Source organism: Pseudonaja textilis, chromosome 2 (genome assembly GCF_049901715.1).
Source record: "Pseudonaja textilis isolate UNSWEBS1 chromosome 2, rPseTex1.2, whole genome shotgun sequence".
In the NCBI taxonomy this organism is placed as follows: Eukaryota; Metazoa; Chordata; class Lepidosauria; order Squamata; family Elapidae; genus Pseudonaja; species Pseudonaja textilis.
The window spans coordinates 248,381,330-248,401,391 of NC_141991.1; the positions used below are offsets into that span (position 1 = coordinate 248,381,330).

Consider the following 20,062-nt stretch of genomic DNA (forward strand, 5'->3'; position numbering starts at 1 on the left):
CTCTGCAGCCAAAGGCTGTTCCTGGGAGAGTTTTTCTCCAGCCCAAGAAGGTAACCAGGATATTGGGGGCAAAGTTGGTGCTAATAAAGGGTCTCTTATTGATTGTCTGACCGTGTTGCCTTTGTGCCACGTCCCGGGTCATCACAAGAAATGTGGGGCTCCATTGTGGTCGTAAGTCGAGGACTTTTTTAAATCCTTGACTTGCAGCCATAAGTTGAGTCCAAATTTCTGTTGCCAAGTGAGATAGTTGTTGAGTTTTGCCCCATTTAATGACCTTTCTTGCCATAGTTCACTGCGAGTTGTCAAGTTAGAACATGGATATTAAGTGAATCTGTCTTCCCCCTCGATTTTGCTTGTCCGAAGGTTTTAAAAGGGGATCTCGTGACCCGGGACACTCCGACCGTCATAAATACGAGACAGTTGCCAAGCGTCTGAATTTTGATTACGTGGCCACAGGGATTTGCAATCATTATAAGTGTGAAAAACGGTGATCATCCAATTTCTTTAGTGTTGTTGTAGCTTCAAATGGTCACTAAATGAATTGTTGTAAGTCAAGGACTACCTGTATTGATATTATTACTAGATACAAAGCAGACTAAAATGGTACATCTTGTTATTTGGGGGTTAACTACAATAGGCACAGTGGAACTTAGTTTACAGGTAGTCCTGGACTTACGACCAGAATGGAGCTCCAAAATTTTGTTGCTAAGTGAGACATTCGTTAAGTGAATTCTGCTCCATTTTACGACCTTTCTTGATGCAGTTGTTAAGTGAATCCCTGCCATTGTTAAATTAGTAACCCGGTTGTTAAGTGAATCTTAACATTGATTTTGTTTATCAGAAGGTCGCAAAAGGGGATCATCTAAACCCCCCCCCCAGGATGCTGCAACCGTCATAAATGTGAATCAGTTGCCTTCGCCTCTGAATTTTGATCACGTGAGCATGGGGACGCTGCAACGGTCATAAGTGTGAAAAATGGCCATAAGTCACCTTTTTCACTGCTGTTGTAACTTTGGACCATCACTAAATGAACCCTCGTAAGTTGAGTGTCAACTCACAAAATATTTCTATGGTCCAGAAAGGGAGGGGGGGGGAAAGGGGTTTGAAAGAGCAGTGCAACAGTTTGGAAATCGGAAGTGCATTCCATAAATAGTTGTTCAAAGATAGTAACTAGGTGACTGAAGTTTCTGCCAGGCAAATATCTAACTGGAGAGCATGATTGATGACTCTTGGCTATGGAAGAGTCCCATTGGAGAATAGGAATTACGATACACCCAGGGGGTGGAGGGAAAACCAGGGTCAAGGGTGACAATGAATGATGTGTTTCAGAGTCGGTTACATCCAGGCAGTGCCGGACATGTTAACTCCCAATAAATGTTTTTTTTTTTAAGTTTTCGAAGTTTGGCTTGAGACTCATGATTTAAATGGGGGTAACTGCCGGAATCCTGACAGCGAGGACTGCCTGTTCATTGAGGCGGCCTGGGATGTTAATCTTGAGAGTTGCTTCAGATGATTTTGCTAGAGGAGAAAACATATTGGCAGATGCTCATCCGTCCCCCTCTTTTAATGTGCAAAGTGCTTCGGTCCATCGGACATGTCATGCTTTTCTTTACTTCTTCTGAGTAAATATTAAAATTGTCATCACTCATTTGACAAAGAAGGCTGCTCTTCAACCCAAGCGTGGTCCCAGGATTGCTCCACTTAAACAAATTCTTTGTGCCTCTTAACAATAATCTCATTTTTCCATCGTCACCCTTACAGATTATTTACTTAGCTTGCAAGAGGAAGAAGGAAAAAAACAACAACCCAATGATCTGATAACATTTCAGAAAGCTTAGCTGTTAGCAAGCCGTAAAGGGCTTAGGGTGTTATAATATGTCCCGATTAAATAACTGTACTGGGTTACAGGATTGTTTAACTGTTACAGGATCAAGCAGGAAGCTGGAAAAAGAAAGTGAGGATTTTTGCACCTTGCCGGAAATATTTAAATTCCATTCTGCTGCTGAAAACTAGAGCTGCACTTTTCCTTTTGTTGTATAATCGGTGTGATGTGGTTTCTCCTTTAACCGAATAATATATTTAATCTAAATAACAGTATAACAGAGTTGGAAGGGACCTTGGAGGTCTTCTAGTCCAACCCCCTGTTTAGGCAGGAAATCCTACACCACTTCAGACAAATGGTGGTCCAATCTCTTCTTAAAAACTTCCAGTGTTGAAGCACCCACAACTTCTGGAGGCAAGTTGTTCCACTGATTAACTGTTCTAACTGGGAGGAAATTTTCTCCTTAGTTCTAAATTGGTTCTCCCTATTGTGGCCGGCCCCTTCACGACTGAATCAGAAGTGGAGGCAGCGTGGGAGTCGGGGAAACCTGAGAGCTGCGAAGGGGGAAGAGAGAGTGGAGCTGGCAGAGAGGCAGAACCTGGGCTGTCCATCACCTCAGATGGAGAATCAACAGCCCTCAGGTCTGGAGGTGGCTGATGAGGAAGAGGAGGAACAGCTGGACCCAAGACCTGACGCGCAGATGTACAGAAGGCAGAGGAAAGGAGAGCAGTGGAAATCTATGGGCCGGTCCTTGGGATGGAAGAGCCACTGCTGCTAGCGAAGCCTCACTCTAGTTCTGGGGATAAAAGGCAGGGGGAACAGATGAATAGATGTGACAGTTAACTATTTATCTGATGGATGGACTTGTTAGCCTGCGGTGAGAGAGAAATTTTTTGCCAGATGCTCCTAATAAAAGAATCTTTGAGTTCACCGCCTTGATTAGTTTCCACCCATTGCTTCTTGTCCTGCCCTCAGGTGATTTGGAGAATAGGTTGACCCCTTCTTCTTTGTGGCAGCGGTCCCCCCCAAATATTGGAAGCCTGCTATCATGTCACCCCTAGTTCTTCTTTCCAACAAACATTCTCCACTGAAATGAAGCCATCTTAAGACAACTGAAATCAAATAGGCATAGTGCCGTGAAGGAAGACTCAGCCAATGTTGGCGTAAGGGATGGAAATGACAAACTTTGAACCCTCATCTACAACAGATACAGACACTTCCTTTAGTTGCTGAATCACTACAGGGAGCCTTGACTTATTTGCTAAGTGACCGTTCAAACTTACAACGGCAGTGAAAAAAATGACTGGTTATCATCCTTACGACCATTGCAGCATCCCCATCCGTGGTGGGATTCAAATTTTTTTACTGTCGGTTCTGTGGGTGTGGCTTGGTGGGCGTGGTTTGCTGGGTGTGGCTTGGTGGGTGTAGCAGGGGAAGGTTACTGCAAAATCCCTCTTCCCTTCCCACCCCACTAACCTGCTTTCCAGCTCCATTCTCCTGTGCGGGGCAACCAAAGGAGACCCAGCCAATCATCTGGGACTTCGGAGGCGGAGAAGAGATGGGGGCGGGGCCAGTCAGAGGTGGCATTTGCCAGTTCTCTGAAATACTCAAAATTTCCACTAGCGGTTCTCCAGAACTGGTCAGAACCTGCTGAATACCACCTCTGCCCCTGATCACCTTTGTTGCTCTTCTCTGCACTCTTTCTAGAATCTCAACATCTTTTTTACATCATGGCGACCAAAAGTGGATGCCGTCTTCCAAGGCTGGCATTACCAAGACATTATAAAGTGGTATTAACACTTCAAGTGATCTTGATTCTATCTTTCTCTTTATGCAGCTTAGGACTGTACTGGCTTTTTTGGCAGCAGCTTTATTTTATAGTAACGTTTTTCAATCACAGGCCCAGCAATGCCAGACCAGAAAAAAAAAAATGAACATTTTCCATCAACTAATCAGTGCATCAGTCAATGTAACTTGGATGGCATTAAATAATAAATCTATAGTTTATTAAAAAGGCAAGGGTGGCCAAATCTCACTAAAGGTTATGCAAGAATGTAGGGATTGTTTGTGTGGTTAGGGTACTACTCAAAACTACTCCAGATTCACGCGGCAACTGTGCTACTTAACTGAGCAACTGCAGTGATTTACTTAACAACAGTGGCAAGACAAGTCGCAAAATGGGCTAAAACTCCATTAATATCTGTCCAGCTTAGCAACAGAAATTTGACTTCCATGTGACTGTAAGTCGAGGAATAGCTATATTAGAAAAGCAGAAAGCAGCAGGCAAAACGGTGATTATTTACTAATTGGAGGGGCTTCCCGCCAGCCACAGGGATTCATCTCAAACTTGGCAACTTGTATAGAAAGTCCTCAACTTACAACAGTTCATTTAGTGACCATTTGAAGTTACATAAGGGACTTATGGCCCCATTTTGTCACACTCCTGACCGTTGCAGCATCTCCAGGGTCATTCGATTTACATCCCGATGCTCAGCAACTAATTCATACTTATGACTGTTTAAGCATCCTGTAGTCACACAATTCTCCTTTTGCGACCTTCTGATGAGCAAAGGCAATGGAAGAGCCAGATTCACTTAACAACCAGGTTTCTAACTGAGGAACTGCAGTGATACACTTAACAACGGTGGCGAGAAAGGTCACAAAATGGGGGCAAAACCCACTTCACAACTGTCTGACGTAGCAAGAGAAATTTTGGCCTCAATTGTGGTTGTAAGTCGAGGACCATCGGTATTCCAAAAGCAGGAAGCAGCAGGCAAAATGGTGATTACTTACTAATTGTTGCGGATTCCTGCCAGCCACAGGGATTCTGTGATTATCCAGGGCGTGGCACAAAAATAACAAAGTCACCAAAGTAGATAAATTCCCTTTAATGCCTTCAACTTGGCCCACAATGTCCAATTATCCACGGCAGGAGATCATACTCTTCCAAAAACAGTCTACAAAGGGAAGAAATGCAGTCCGAACCCAAAATACAGATAAAGTAGAAATAAAAAAACCAACACAAACTACGTTGAGGTAATTAACATGACAGACCAGGATAATAACTTGCAGACTTCCAAAAGATAACAAGGCACACAAAGTTGGGAGGACGCCAAAAGCCCAGATAAGCCTCAACAAAGATAATGCATGCTTTGCTTCCAGCAACTTTGCCATGTACAGTTTGCCCTTTTAAACAATCTTCCCAGCTTCAGCCCATGAAGGGGATTAGGGCCCTTTCCTCCCCTGTAAGCCACTTTGATCCCTTAACCGCTCCTCCCTAGGATGAAGAAGGGGTGGGCCTGGATCTTCCTCTGAATGCCTAGCCGGCCTGTGCCCTTCCCCAGTTTCCTCCACAGCCACCGGAGCCACACTCCCACACCCTGTCAGCTGTTCCACCCCTCCCTCGGAATCAGATTCCAACTGGGACATGACAGATTCATCCCAAATTTGGCACTTGTATGCATAGATCAAAGGTTGTCATAATAACCGAATCAGGATTCTTGGCCCTGGTAAGATGCATTTTATTCACAACAGGTGTAAAGTTGGCCAGGAAGAATAGTAAACCTGTCCTTCTCACGCTGTCCCTTTTGTTTTCTTTCCATCTGGCCAGTTGTTCCCTACGAAATTAATGTTTATACCAGTGACATTTTGGGAGCGGGTACCGATGCTGACGTCTTTATTGTTCTCTATGGGGCTGACGGCGTCTGCACGCAACAGAAATCCCTGTGCCAAAACAAGAGGGAACAAAGGATGTTCTTTAAGAGGAATTCTGTAAATCAGTTCATTGTGGAGGTAAGGGGGAATGTGCTTTGGATACTCCGGGCAATTTGGGAACCATATGGCAGAAGGAAGTAGATTGCAAGAAGCGGTCAGAACAGAACAATACAGAATAATAGAGCTGGAAGGTTTCTTGTCCATTAGGGATTCAAGTGGAAAACCCTATGCCATTCCAGAGAAATGGCTGTCCAGTCTCTTCTTAGTTCTCCTTAGTTCTAGGTTGCTTCTCTCCTTGATTAGTTTCCATCCATTGCTTCTTGCCTTGTCTTGAGGTGCTTTGGAAAATAATAATAGAGTAGAGTAGAGTAGAGTAGAGTAGAGTAGAGTAGAGTAGAAAATATGGAATGGAATGGAATGGAATAGAATAGATTAGCATTTAGAATAACAGAGTTGGAAGGGACCTTGGAGGTCTTCTAGTCCAACCCCTTGCTTAGGCAGGAAACCCTACACCACTTCAGGCAAATGGTTATCTAATCTCTTCTTAAAAATGTCCAGTATTGGAGCATTTACAAATTGATAGACTGCTATCATGTCACGCGTAGTCCTTCTTTTCACTAGACTAGATGTCCCAAATTGACACATAATCAGGGGTAAGATTCTACCTGGTTGGTCCGGTTCTATAGAACTGGTTGTTATGATTCTGCCCACCCACTCACTCCTTACCTGGCATGCACGCCATCAAACCTGCGTTTGGTAAGTTGCTATTTTTCATTTTTTTCCCAACCATCAGCTGTTCTGCAATGCTGGGAGATTTAGATTAGCTAGAAAGCAGGAAATCATAGGATTTCTTGCTTTCCAACTAATCTAAAAGCAGAGCTGAACCTTCCTTAGGACTAAAGCTTCTGTTTTTCAGTGCAGACTCAGGCAATAGATTGCAGAATAGTAGATCTCTAACTGAATCTGTGATTCTGTGAGAATCTGCCTGCCTGCTTTGCCTGATTTTGGGTAAAAGTTGCTCTTTTCTTATAAAAAAAAATCAATATTTACATAGATGGTGTGCGGTGAGTTAATTTGGTGAGTTTGCGTGCTAGCAAATTTTATGAGTTTGCTTGCAAGCAAATTTTATGTGACAGACTCAGGTAGCAGATTGCAGAAAGATAGATCTCCAAGTGAATCTGTGATTCTGTGAGCAACTCAATCTACCTGCCTGCTTTGCCTGATTTTGGGTAAAAGTTGCTCTTTTTGCTCAATATTTGCATAAATATTTATAATATTTACATACAAACCATGCCCAGCCAGTCACATGACCACTAAGCCATGCCCAGACAGCAAGCCATGCCCACCCAATCCCATGACCAGCAATCCACACCCACAAATTAGGCCCCGCCCACAGAACCAGTTGTTAAGAAATTGAATCCCATCCCTGCACATAATCCTTGATGACAATGTTTGACACTCTTGAGCATAATATCTATAGAGGTTCTCATTCATACAGGTCATGGTTGTCCCCAAAGTGCATTTATTTTAAGATAAAAATAAGTTAAAATGTACTTTAAAGGTAACTGGACTTCCTGAGTTTTCTTTAAGATGTTTTTCCTTCTCCTCCAGGAAGCTTCTTCCTGATTCCCCACCAGTTAGTTAGAACTGAAGAAGTGTCTTGGATCAGAAGCGAAACGTCTTAAAGAAAAAACCAGTTGCCTTTAAAAGAGAAGGATTTTGAAGGTGATCTTGAGCATAGAAAGAAATCAAATGAAGAAGGGTATTATTACCCTTGTATTTGGTGTAAAACAGGGATCTTCTTTTGGGGTGGGGCATCATATTTGGAGCATGTTATGGGGATGTAAAACTTGCTTTGCAGATGTAGCAAAAAATAGTTCCCCCGAAAGGAAATTTTTGAAGCTGATCTCATGACCATTTTGGGATGTTTTGTAATCCTCAGCTTCCTCCAATCTTTTCTGAGAATATGAACAGAATTGCAGACCAAACACTGGTTTTTTTTGGTCGTTTGATGCTCATGTTTGTTACAGCTTTATAGTTGTATAACTATAGTTATAGTTGGCAACACCATCTCTGAATTTGCTTTGGAAGCCCGTTGCTGTTTTATATAATTCTTCTTTCTTCTAGGAAAAACAAACAAACACGATCATATAAAATATAGACACATGGATAATTTGAGTTTTTTGTTCCCCGTTTTTTTTTTAGCAGAGGGTGTTTTAACATTTATTAACACTGGTGCAATTGTTTTCTAGATGTCTCTGTCTCTGTCTCTCTCTGTCTCTCTGTCTCTGTCTCTCTGTCTCTCTGTCTCTGTCTCTGTCTCTTCGTCTCTGTCTCTGTCTCTGTCTCTCTCTCTCTGTCTCTCTCTCTCTGTCTCTCTCTCTGTCTCTGTCTCTTCGTCTCTGTCTCTGTCTCTGTCTGTCTCTGTCTCTCTCTCTCTCTGTCTGTCTCTCTCTCTGTCTCTCTCTCTGTCTCTCTCTCTGTCTCTCTCTCTTCGTCTCTGTCTCTGTCTCTGTCTGTCTCTGTCTCTCTCTCTCTGTCTCTCTGTCTCTGTCTCTCTCTCTGTCTCTCTGTCTCTGTCTCTCTCTGTGTTTCTCTGTCTCTGTCTCTCTGCTTTTTTTTAGCAAAGTTTGATTTGTTACCTATCACTAGTAGACAAATATGAAATATGGAATCCCAAAGGTGCTTTTTTCAAGATGCAACTGGACTGACTTGCTTTTCTTCGAAGACGTTTCGCTCAGAGGTGGTACTCAGCCGATTCTGACCAGTTCTGGAGAACCAGTAGCAGAAATTGTGAGCTGTTCAGAAAATACCACTTCTGACTGGCCCCATCTATCTATTTTCTGTCTCCCGAGTCCCAGCTGATCTTTGGTTGCCCTGCATAGGAAAGCAGGTTATTGGGGTGGGGAGGGAATGGGGATTTTGCAGTATCCTTCCCCTGCCCACACCAAGCCACGCCCCATCAAGCCACATCACGCCCACCAAGCCACACCCACGGGTAGTAAAAAAATTTGAATCCCACCATTGGTTTCGCATCTCATCCAAGAAGCTTCTTCAGCTCTGAACTGGATGGTTGGGACTGGCAGGATTTCATTTAGCTTCTTGGATGAGAAGTGAAACGTCTTCAAAGAAGAAAAAAAACCAGAAAGTCCAGTTGCCTCTTTAAAAAAAAGCCTCTTCGGAACAACCATATCCTGGATGACTGAGAATCTCCATCAACGTGAAATATGGACAAGAGGGAAGCAAAAAAACAACAACCAACCACCCCAGTGTAACTAGTTTGTAAGAACATAGAGTAATAGCTGTAAGAATGCCAATATTTCTAACTATCCAGGGCTATTTTGCTTTAGCGTTCTCTCTTGCTGGATCTACATTGTATTTCATAAGTAGCACTTAAAAAACTGCAAATGAGACATCAGTCCCTCCTTAGATATCCCCCAATTCCAATAACCATTCTTTATTTATTTTAGCCTTCAGTCACCTAATAATCTCTGTTATTGTCCCCTAATCGTTTTATGTGCCGTTTTGGGGGGATTTTGTGCATTCATGCAGTATTGTTACACCACACAAAATAGAAATACAATAAAACCCATCCAATATGGCTGTATTTTGAGGGGGCTATTGGGATGCTTATTATCATTTTATCCTCTTAGGCAAAAAATTAAAAATAAAAATACGAATTAAAGGCGCAACTTGAATTGTATTTTGGACTTTCAGAAAATCACTTCAGGTAATTCCATAACCACATTTTTCCTAAATTCCTTCAGCTAGAAGACGTTGGTGACATCCTAGAAAAGATCCGCATTGGGCACGATGGCTCAGGTATCAATTCAGGCTGGCACCTTGATCAGGTAGACATACGGAGACTTTTGCCAAATGGAAAGGTAAGGAGGAGTTTTTTTGTAATGTGTATTTCTTCCACCTGAATGTCTTTTCTAACTTTGCTTAAAGCAGATGCTTCTTTAAGCATATATTTGGTGCAACTCAAATAAAGCAGTCACCAATTTCAAATTTCGGTCCTACCAAGAATGTAGATGGTGGCTTTATAAAGCCACAATACAGGTAGTCCTTGACTTACAATCGTTTATTTAATGACCGTTCGAATATTGACAGTATGTGTTGGGCACATCCACAAAATGGTTTCCTTAGAGACCTGGTGATTTGCTTTCCAACAAACCCACTTCCTGCTTTCTTTCTTTCTTTCTTTCTTTCTTTCTTTCTTTCTTTCTTTCTTTCTTTCTTTCTTTCTTTCTTTCTTTCTTTCTTTCTTTCTTTCCTCTCTCTTCTACTTCTTTCTTCCTTCCTTCTCTCTCCCTTCCCCTCCTTTCTTCTTTCTCTCTCTCCCTTCCTTCTTTTCCTTTGTTCCTTCCTTCCTTCTCTCTCTCTCCCTCCCTCCTCGCTCCCCCTTCCTTCCTCCCTCCCTCCCTCCCTTCCTTCCCTCCCTCCCTCCTTCCCTTCTTTCTCTCTCTCTCTCCCTTCCTTCCTTCTTTTTCTCCCTCTCTCTCTTTCTTTCCTCTTCTATTTCTTCCTTACTTCTCTTTCCCCTTCCTTCCTTTCCTTTGTTCCTTCCTTCTCTTCCTCCCCCCCTCCGCTCTCTCCCCTTTCCTTCCTTCTCTCTCCTTCCTTCCCTTCTTTCTCTCTCTCTCTCCCTTCCTTCTTTTCCTCTCTGCCTCTTCTTTCTTTCCTTCCTTCCTTCCTTCCTTCCTTCCTTCCTTCCTTCCTTCCTTCCTTCCTTCCTTCCTTCCTTCTTTCTTTCTTTCTTTCTTTCTTTCTTTCTTTCTTTCTTTCTTTCTTTCTTTCTTTCTTTCTTTCCTCTCTCCTCCCCTTTCTTTCTTTGAAAAGACCTTTTGAAACCCAAATTATTTTTCTTTTTTAAAGTCAAGTAGAGGGAAGGGAGTTGTCTGCAGGCACTTTAGGAGCTCCAGATACTACATTGCCTCAGCAGAGCCACATAATAAACTTGCAGCAGATTGAGAAATCAGCGGCTGTCAATGAATGGAATGGAGCCAGCAGCTCCATCAAGGGAGGCTGAGATAAGTGTGACAGCATCTTTCTTCCCTCCCTGGAACAAATGAGATTGTGTTGGCATGCATTATGCACAGTTGGCTTCTTACGGCCTTCAGTTTACTAGCCTCAGCAGTTGCTTTATCCGCATGCTGAAGACAGATATATCTCCAAGAATAACTGTCACTTTATGTAAAAAAAAAACATGTTGAGACTCTAGAAAGAGTGTAGAGAAGAGCAACCAAGATGATTAGGGGACTGGAGGCTAAAACATATGATGAAGATGAACGGTTGCAGGAACTGGGCATGGCTAGTCTAGTGAAGAGAAGGACCAAGGGAGACATGATAGCAGTGTTCTGGAATCTCAGGGGCTGCCACAAAGAAGAGGGAGTCAAGCTATTCTCCAAAGCACCTGAGGGCAGGACAAGGATGGAAACTAGTCAAGGAGAGAAGCAACCCAGAACTTAGGAGAAATTTCCTGACAGTGAGGAGAGTTAATCAATGGAAAACTTGCCTCCAGAAGTTGTGAATTCTTCAATACTGGAAGTTTTAAAGAAGAGATTGGATAACCATTTGTCTGAAATGGTATAGGGTTTCCTGTCTAAGCAAGAGGTTGGACCAGAAGACCTCCAAGGTCCCTTCCAACTCTGTTATTGTGTTGTGTTGTGTTGTGTTGCCTTGCCTCGCCTTGCCTCGCCTTGCATTCTGTTCTGTTCTTTTCTGTTCTGTTTTATTCTATAATGTGATGTGGTCAGCACACTATAACAAAGATGCCAAGGCTCTAAAAAAAGTACAGAGAAGAGCAACCAAGATGATTAGGGAACTGGAGACTAAAACATATGAAGAAGGGTTGCGGGAACTGGGCATGACTAGTCTAGGGAAGAGAAGGACCAGGGGAGACAGGATAGCAGTCTTCCAATATTTGAGGGGCTGCCACAGAGAGGAGTGGGGGGTGGGGTCAAGCTATTTTCCAAAGCACCTGTAGGCCAGACAAGGAACAATGAATGGAAACTGAACAAGGAGAGATTCAACCTGGAAATAAGGAGAAACTTTCTGACAGTGAGAACAATCAACCAATGGAACAGAAGTTGCCCTCAGAAGTTGTGGGAGCATCATCACTTGAGACTTTCAAGAAGAGATTGGACTGCCATTTGTCAGAAATGGTGTAGGGTCTCCCGCTTGGGTGGGAGGGGGGGTTGGACTAGATGACCTACAAGCTCCTTTCCAGCTCCGTAATTATCTGTAATCTGTAAATGCCCCCTCCCAAATTCCCAAGCACCAAATGTGGCAGCCTTGAAATATGGCTTCCAAGGCAGAGAGGGCAGGCTGGAGGGGAGGATTAGATGGAAAGAAAGAGATGCTCAAAAAAATGTACGTGGGGGAAAAATGCTTGCCTTGATACCAAAGCAGGAATAAATGAGAAGGAAATCACAGAAAGTGAGGATGGAATCTGCAACCAAGCCTTTTTGTCACAACAGATGCTAGAGAAGGCCCAGGGAGGCTTTTATCTCAAATTATATTTGAGAAGACCCCTTCCCTTGATAATCGCAGCATTTCCCCACCACCATCACCGCCAATTGGTTCTCAGTCCTTTTCTTGCGATAGCGATAATTATACAACACTAATAGCAACCATAAGTATTTTCTTTCTCCAAGTGGAAGTAGAAAAGTGTACCGAAAAAGGAACAATAAATCCATCTTCGGTCTCAACCGTTGGTTTCATCATTGGCCACTTTTATGATAGCTATAAAGAGTCTTCTTGGCAACAATAAGGGAAATGACTGTAGAGATTCTCCGTCATTCAAGTCATGGTTGTTCCAAAGGTACTTTTTTCAGGAGGCAATTGGACTTCCTTGTTTTCTTTTCTTTTTTCTTCTCACCCAAGAAGCTTCAGCTCCGACAAGGCTTTATATTTCTTGCAGACAGCTTGTCATTTGCATTCTTTTTACCAAGTCATTGAGGCTACTTGGAGGTTTACCTGTGTCATCAGGGTCCACCTGAGCAGTGCTCCTGGTTCTTGTAGTCTGCAATCTTTCCTCTGGAAATCCATTCCTCCTCCCACACCAACCCAAGGGTTTCCATCCCAAATTGTATAGCTCAAAGTCTGTAGAGATTCTCAGTCATCCAGGTCATGGTTGTCCCAGAGGTGAAGGCAACTGGACTTTCTGGTTTTTTTTTTCTTTTGAACATGTTTTGCATCCAAGAAGCCTCTTCAGCTCTGACAGGATAGCGAAGAATGGAAGGATGTATATTCCTTGCAGGCAGTTGGTAATCTGAAAAAGCACCTTTGAGACTGTCAGGGCTCCAACAAATCCAGTCTCATTCAAATCAAAAGTCTCTAGCCGCATCTCAGAGAAAAGAAAATTGAATTATTAGAAATGGCCATGTTGGCGTTAGCTGGGTGTAGCCGGTACTAAATTACATCATACATTTCCCTCTTGACTGTGGTCTTCCCCCCACCCCCTGGATGTGACTTCTTCAATGGGACTCATCTATCTCCAAGAGTCCTCCATCATGCTCTCCAATAATCTTCTTACGCCCCAACAACTTTGGGCTGCTGGGGTGATTATCTAGGCATTTGAGGAATGCCTTGTTTTTCCCCACTCCCTTTTTCTGGCAGCTAAAAAGACCAAAGGAGTATCTTTTTAGTTGATAGAGACAACTATGACCTGGATGACTGAGAATCTCTACAGACTTAGCTATAGAATTTGGGATGAACACCCTTTGCATGGTGTGGGAGTAGGAATAGTTTTCCAGATGAAAAATTGCCGACTACAGGAACCAGGGTCACCCTGAGGACACAGATAAACCATTCTCCAAGCGCTTCAAGGACCCTCTAAAACAAGGGTCTTCAAACTTGGCAAGTTTAAGATTTGTGGACTTCAACTCCCAGAATTTCTGAGCTAACATGATGGGAGGAGGAATTCTGGGAGTTGAAGCCCACAAGTCTTAAAGCTGTCAAGTTTGAAGACCTCTGCTCTAAAAGGATGCATCTGATCAGCTGTCTGCAAGGAATATAAATCCTTCCATCCTGAAGAAGCTTCTTGGATGAGAAGTGAAATGTCTTCAAAGGAAAAAATGAGAAAGTCCAGCTGCCTCCAGAAAAAGCACCTTTGGGACAGTATGGAAATGATTTCCCATAGTCGTCACCCTAGGAAGTTTTCCAACTTCAAACATCCTAGACTACTCTACAGTTCCTAGATTTCCAGATAGATTCTCGGCTTGGGGTGATCTGATTAGCATCATGTGGGGTTCTCCAAAGTCAGTTAACTGCTGCTCTCCGCTGTGATCTGTAAGAAAGAAATGTAGGTGCTTTTGGTCACCACAATATAAAAAGGTTGTTGAAACTCTAGAAAGAGTGCAGAGAAGGGGAAAAAAAAGAGGATGAAGGGAGTGGAGGCTAAAACATAACAATGTCTAGTTTAATGAAAAGAAGAACTGGGGGTGATATGATAGCAGTCTTCCAATAGTTGAGGGCCTGCCATAAAAGATAACAGAGTTGGAAGGGACCTTGAAGATCTTCTAGTCCAATCCCCTGCCCAGGAAGGAAATGTATACAATTTCAGACAAATAGTTATCCAATCTCTTCTTAAAAACCTCCAATGTTGACAGGGGGCAAGTTGTTCCATTGATTAATTGTTCTCACTGTCAGGAATGTCTTCCTAATTTCTAAGTTGGTTCTCTCCTTGATTAGTTTCTTGTAGTTGCAGTTTCCTAGGCTACTCCTACTTTCAGTTTCCAAACAGTTCTCATTGGCTGACTTAGTTGCTATGCCTATTCATTGGTTGATCTTGTTACCATGCTCTATACCAGTTCATGAATATGCTCTGACAGACCCCCTGTTCTTTGTGGCAGCCCCTGAGATATTGGAAGACTGCAATTCTATCCCCCAGTCCTTCTTTTCATTAAACCAGGCATACCCAATTCCTGCAACTGTTCTTGATATGTTTTACCGTCCGGTCCCCTAATCATCTTTGTTGCTCTTCTCCGCACTCTTTGTAGAGTCACAACTTCAGTTTTACATCATAGCAACCCAAACTGGATGTGATATTCCAAGTGTGGTCTTATCAAGGCCTTATAAAGTGGTATTAACACTTCACCTGATCTTGATTCTATCCCTAGGACTCTGTTGGCTTCTTAAGCAGCTGCTTAAAGCAGCTGCTTCACATTGCTGGCTCATATTCAAATGATTGTCCAGTAGGACTCCAAGATCCCTCTTTCAGTTACTACTGCTAAGCCAGGTAGAGGTGGTCAACCTACTGTTTCAAAGACAAGACACAACAAATGGAAATTAATCAAGGAGAGAAGCAACCTAGAACTAAGGAGAGTCTTCCTGATAGAGGGAGCAATTCGTGCCTTCAGAAGTTGTAGGTGCTCCATCACCGGAGGCTTTTAAAGAATGTGGATAGTCACTTGTCTAGAATAGTATAGGGTCTCCTGCTTGGACAGGGGGTTGGACTAGTAGACCTCCAAAGGTCCCTTCCAACTCTATTATTCTGCTCTTCCAGGATTAGAAGTAATAAGATTTTTGTATCTGTAAACTGCTGATGTCTTCCCTTGTGGGCAGATTAATTTCAGGACCCTGGACAGCTGCTCATGGCCACTAGCCAACCTCCATTTCCTCTGCAACCCCTCCTGCCGGACTCTTTCACTAAAAAAAAAAAAAGCCCTCATTAATCAGGATGAAACTGAATGTTGCTATTAGCTACGCCTAATCTGTCTGAACTTTGTGATTTAAGCATGCGACGGAAGGGGAAGAGAGAGAGAGAAAGAGAAGCCCAAATGCTGCACAATGGTGTCATAATCACGCCACAGGATATTACAACCGGTCAGCGCTCGGCTGCCAAGGCCTCTAAAATTGGTGCTACCTGATTAGATTGTGAACAGGCATGTCAATGTGTCTGCGTGGGGTTGGGGGCGGGGGGGGGAGAGATGAGGTCAGATTAAATTGAAAGCATCTGGCAGGAGGAACTGCATGCACTACAGAGGGCGAAAGCCACATTTCTCTCTGCCACTAATGAGTACGGCTGCAGAGAGAGGCATATTGGAGCGTTTGAGTCGATCCTGCTTTATTCAGATCAAACGCACAAGAAGGGGGAAATCTGGAATGGGAATATGGTGATTCTGATGGAAGAAAGCACCAATATTTCCTAGAGGAGAACAAAGTCTCCTCTCAGAATGGAAATGCGCTATATCAGGGGTCTCCAACCTTGGCAACTTTAAGCCTGGCGGACTTCAACAAAGCTGGCTGGGGAATTCTGGGAGGTGAAATCCACCAGGCTTAAAGTTGCCAAGGTTGGAGACCCCTGCTCTATATCTATACTAATATCATGGACACCCCAGTCCTGGAGATGATAACTGAATTACAGAATTGGAAGGGATCCTAGAGATCTTCTCAATCCCTATATATCATTTTAGGCAAATGGTTGTCTAAATCTCTTCTTAAAATCTTCCAGTGTTGGAGCACTCACAACTTCAAGTTGTTCCATGGATTAATTGTTCTGACTGTCAGGAAATGTCTCCTTAGTTCTAGGATGGATCTCTCTCTCTTTTTTTTCTATATAGTAATATTTTTTTATTCTTCAGTTTCAAAAATCCAAACATTTCATTTTTTTTTTTCCCTCAAGCAGTGTGGGTATAAATGTCTTTGTGCTACATTTTTCACCATTTTACCATTTAGAACATTCATATTTACCTTGATATTATTTCCCAAACTTTGAATTAAAATACATCTAACAGTTAAACATTTACAACCCTTCTGGTGATCGTACCTTATTGACCTTACATTTCATTATTCTCATCATAGTTGAATTAACAATTATCATCTCGTATATCTCTCTATCTTATCTTATTTTCTAATCTCCTTTATTCTTCTTCATTTTTAGCTTCCTTTTTTATTCTCTAACCATTGATAAAATGTGTTCCATATTATATAATCCTTAATTAGTTTCCTTCCAATTGCTTCTTGTCCTGCCCTCAGGTTGCTTTGGAAAATAGCTTGACTCCCTCTTCTTTGTGGCAGCCCCTGAGACATTGGAACACTGCTATCATGTCACTCCTAGTCCTTCTTTTCATCAAACTAGACAGACATCATGTTTTAACATCTGCCAGGTTCATGAGATCTCTCCCTTATGAATCAACTGATTTTCCTACCAGCAGGAGATGTGTGCGACGATACAGGATAGCAGAAATTGGAGAACAATTTTATAGATTCATCTTTTATCCTTTTAATGCCTGCTGATGAGTAGTCGGAATTTTCCCAGCCTTAGCTGTGGCCAATTATCTCCCTCTTTAATATCCTACTGAAATTATAACCAAGTGATGTTCACCATGGATGGTGCATTTATTGTACATATAAGTCACAAGAACGCAAATTTAATAGTATGAACTACTATTTAGTGTAAGTTCGTAGGTTGATAACAGGCCCTGTTTAATATAAGCCAAAATTCAATTATAAGGCTAGCTAGCACACGTGTGATATTGGCTCGTGCATACACCGTTGTAAATGGGATGTTAGACATTAATTGTTATTTGTGCGCTATGGAGACAAGGAAAGTTCTGTTCAAGAAAAGCTCAGAAAAAAAATTGAAGAATAAAAGCGGAATACAGGTAGACTTACAACAATTCATTTAGTGACCGTTCATAGATACAACAGCACCAAAAAAAGTGACTTATGACTGTCTTTCACACTTATGACCATTGCAGCATCCCCGTCGGGCGCACGGTGGAGATGTTCTGGGAGCCCCACAATCAGGCATGCTTGTCCTTGTGTCTTCTCCTTGCTTTCCACCTGGGGGAACAGCCACCAGCTGTTCAATGCAGAGAGATGATTGACAACATGCAGAGAGGATCGGTGGCCATGGACATGTCTGCTATTCTGCCATGTTAGAGCAATGAAACTCCTAACTGGGCTTTCCGGGTGATGGGGGTTGTAGGTGATGGGTTTGTTGACGTTAGGTGTAAGTAGATGCGGAGTGAAGGTGAGGATAGTAAGGGACGGGTGTAGGTCAGCTGGGTGGGGTTGACAGGCTATAATAAGCACCGAGAGGCAGTTGCTATCAGCGTTAGGTTCACTTAGAATTGATCCAGCGTTGTCTTTTGGGACTGTGGTGAGCTGAACTGAGGAAATAAACCCTGGTTACTGCGAATTACCATCATAAGTACTGTGGTTTTTCAGTACAAAGCCTTATCTACCCAGCGGGGCTGACAATCCCTGTGGTCCCATGATGAAAATTCAGGTGCTTGGCAACTGACTTACATTTATGACGGTTGCAGTGTCCCGGGGTTACATGATCCCCTTTTGGGACCTTCTGACTAGCAAAGTCAATGGGGAAGCCAGATTCACTTAACAACCCGTGTTACTAATTGAACAGCTTCGGTGATTCACTTAACAACGGTGACAAGAAGAGTTGTAAAATGGGACAAAGGTTTCACTTAGCAAACAGAAATTCTGGGCTCAGTTGTGGTCGTAAGTTGAGGACAGTAGACAACAGGTATGCTTTGGGTGTGGCTTACCCTCTTTTTGTGTTACTTCATTAATGAACATATCACAATTGTATTTTAAGCATTTTAATTGCCTATTTTTGTGGTGCTGAACAGAGGTGGCATTCAGCAGGTTCTGACCAGTTCTGGAGAACTGGTAGCGGAAATTTGGAGTAGTTCGAGGAACCGGTGGTAACTTTCCCCCTGGAGTGGGGTGGGAATGGAGATTTTACAGTATCCTTCCCCTGCCATGCCCAACAAGCCATGTTGCACCCACAGTGTCAACTAAAAAGATTACTCTTTTGATCTTTTCGGCTGCCAATAAAAGGGAGTGGGGGAAAACAAGGCATTCCTGAAATGCCTAGATAATCACCTTGGCAGCCCAAAGTTGTCGGAGCATAAGAATGTTGTTGGAGAGCATGATGGATGACTCTTGGAGACGGATGTGTCCCATTGGAGAAGTCACATCCAGGGGGTGGGGGGGAAGACCAGGGTCAAGGGGGAAATGTATGATGTGATTTAGTATCGGCTGCACCCAGCCACGCGCCAACATGGCAACTTCTAATAAGCCAATTTACTTTTCTCTGAGATGCGGCTAGAGATTTTTGATTTGAATGAGGGTGGATTTGTTGGAGCCCTGACACACAGAACCGGTAGTAAAAAAAATTTGAATCCCACCACTGGTGCTGAACCAATCACCTTATTTTCCACAGAAATATCAATTAGCATAGTGCAAATTCAAATCATGCAACCGTTCTGTGGAATTCTTAGCTGCACTAATGGAGACCTCCCTGTGCAGATAATCCTCAATTTACTACCACAGTGGTGCCCAAAATTTCTGTTGCTAAGCAAGACAGTTGTCTTGCCACAGTCTTTCTTGCCACAATTCTTAAGCAAATCACTGCCGTTGTTAGGTTCGTATCACAGTCGTTAAGTGAATCTGGTTTCCCCATTGACTTTGCTTGTCAGAAGGTCACAAAAGGGGATCACCGGCCCAGGGACACTGAAACCGTCATAAACAGGAATCAGTTGTCATGCTTCGGAATTTTGATCACATAACCATAGGGATGCTGCAAAGGTCATAAGTGTGAAAAAAAAGGTCATAATAAGTCACTTTTTTCAGTGATATATTAATTTTGAATGGTCACTAAACGAACCATTGTAAGTCGAGGACTTCTTGTATATTACTTTCAAATGTGAATTGGAAACAGTTTCTGAAGAAAATGGTTGCTTTACCATGGTTTACTGCAAGAGTCTTCACATTTGGCAAGTTGAAGACTTGTGGACTTCAACTCCCAGAATTCCTGAGCTAACATGACTGGAGGGGGAATTCTGGGAGTTGAAGTCCACAAGTCTTAAAGCCGCCAAGTTTGAAGACCCTTCGTTTACTGCATAAGCCGCTATGAATTTTCTTTATGTATCATACTAAATAAGATTGTTTTGCAAACTACAGTGGGCCTTTTACATGTGCTCTTCTAAATTCCAGAAAACTACAGTCCAACTGAACACAACATCTAAAGCTAGCCAATTGTTTCCCTCAGCACAAGCTGCTAGCCCACTGAGTGTCACCACAGAAATGGCCTCGCACATTTTAGAAATAAATAGAATTTATTCATGCTGTTCTATTTGTTGCACTTTCTTTCAACTTAAGAATGAATATAACCTGAGGGTTGAAAAAATTTCACTACTAAAGATAGTTATCTTTTTTTAAAAAAAAAACACATGATTTTAGGGTTCTGAGAAAACCACATTTCCATGTGAAAAATGGCTGGCAAAATCTGAAGAAGACGGTGAAATCATGAGGGAATTGGTTCCATCTAGAATTTTTACTGAAAAACTGATGAAAGATGGCACACTTAAGCAGATTGATGAAGAAATTGATGACGCATTGGAAAGTAAGTCAGCTTCCAGGTCTTGGATCAACTGTATGTTTTATTCTCAGCTATTATGAGATGCCTATTAAGTGATGTGATAGAACAAGAGTCTTCCGACTTGGAAAGTTTAAGACTTGCAGGCTTCAGTTCCCAGAATTCCTAAGCTA

General features: G+C 42.6%; 1 protein-coding gene across 1 annotated transcript in view; it reads left to right on the top strand.

The window, feature by feature from the left end:
* The window catches only part of LOXHD1 (lipoxygenase homology PLAT domains 1), a 198,413-nt gene that overhangs the window by 101,635 nt on the left and 76,716 nt on the right, over positions 1-20,062 (top strand). The window contains exons 27-29 of the mRNA XM_026713916.2: positions 5,433-5,614; positions 9,304-9,420; positions 19,754-19,916. Coding sequence (XP_026569701.2) covers positions 5,433-5,614; positions 9,304-9,420; positions 19,754-19,916 — 462 coding nt within the window. The remainder of the gene's footprint in view (positions 1-5,432; positions 5,615-9,303; positions 9,421-19,753; positions 19,917-20,062) is intronic.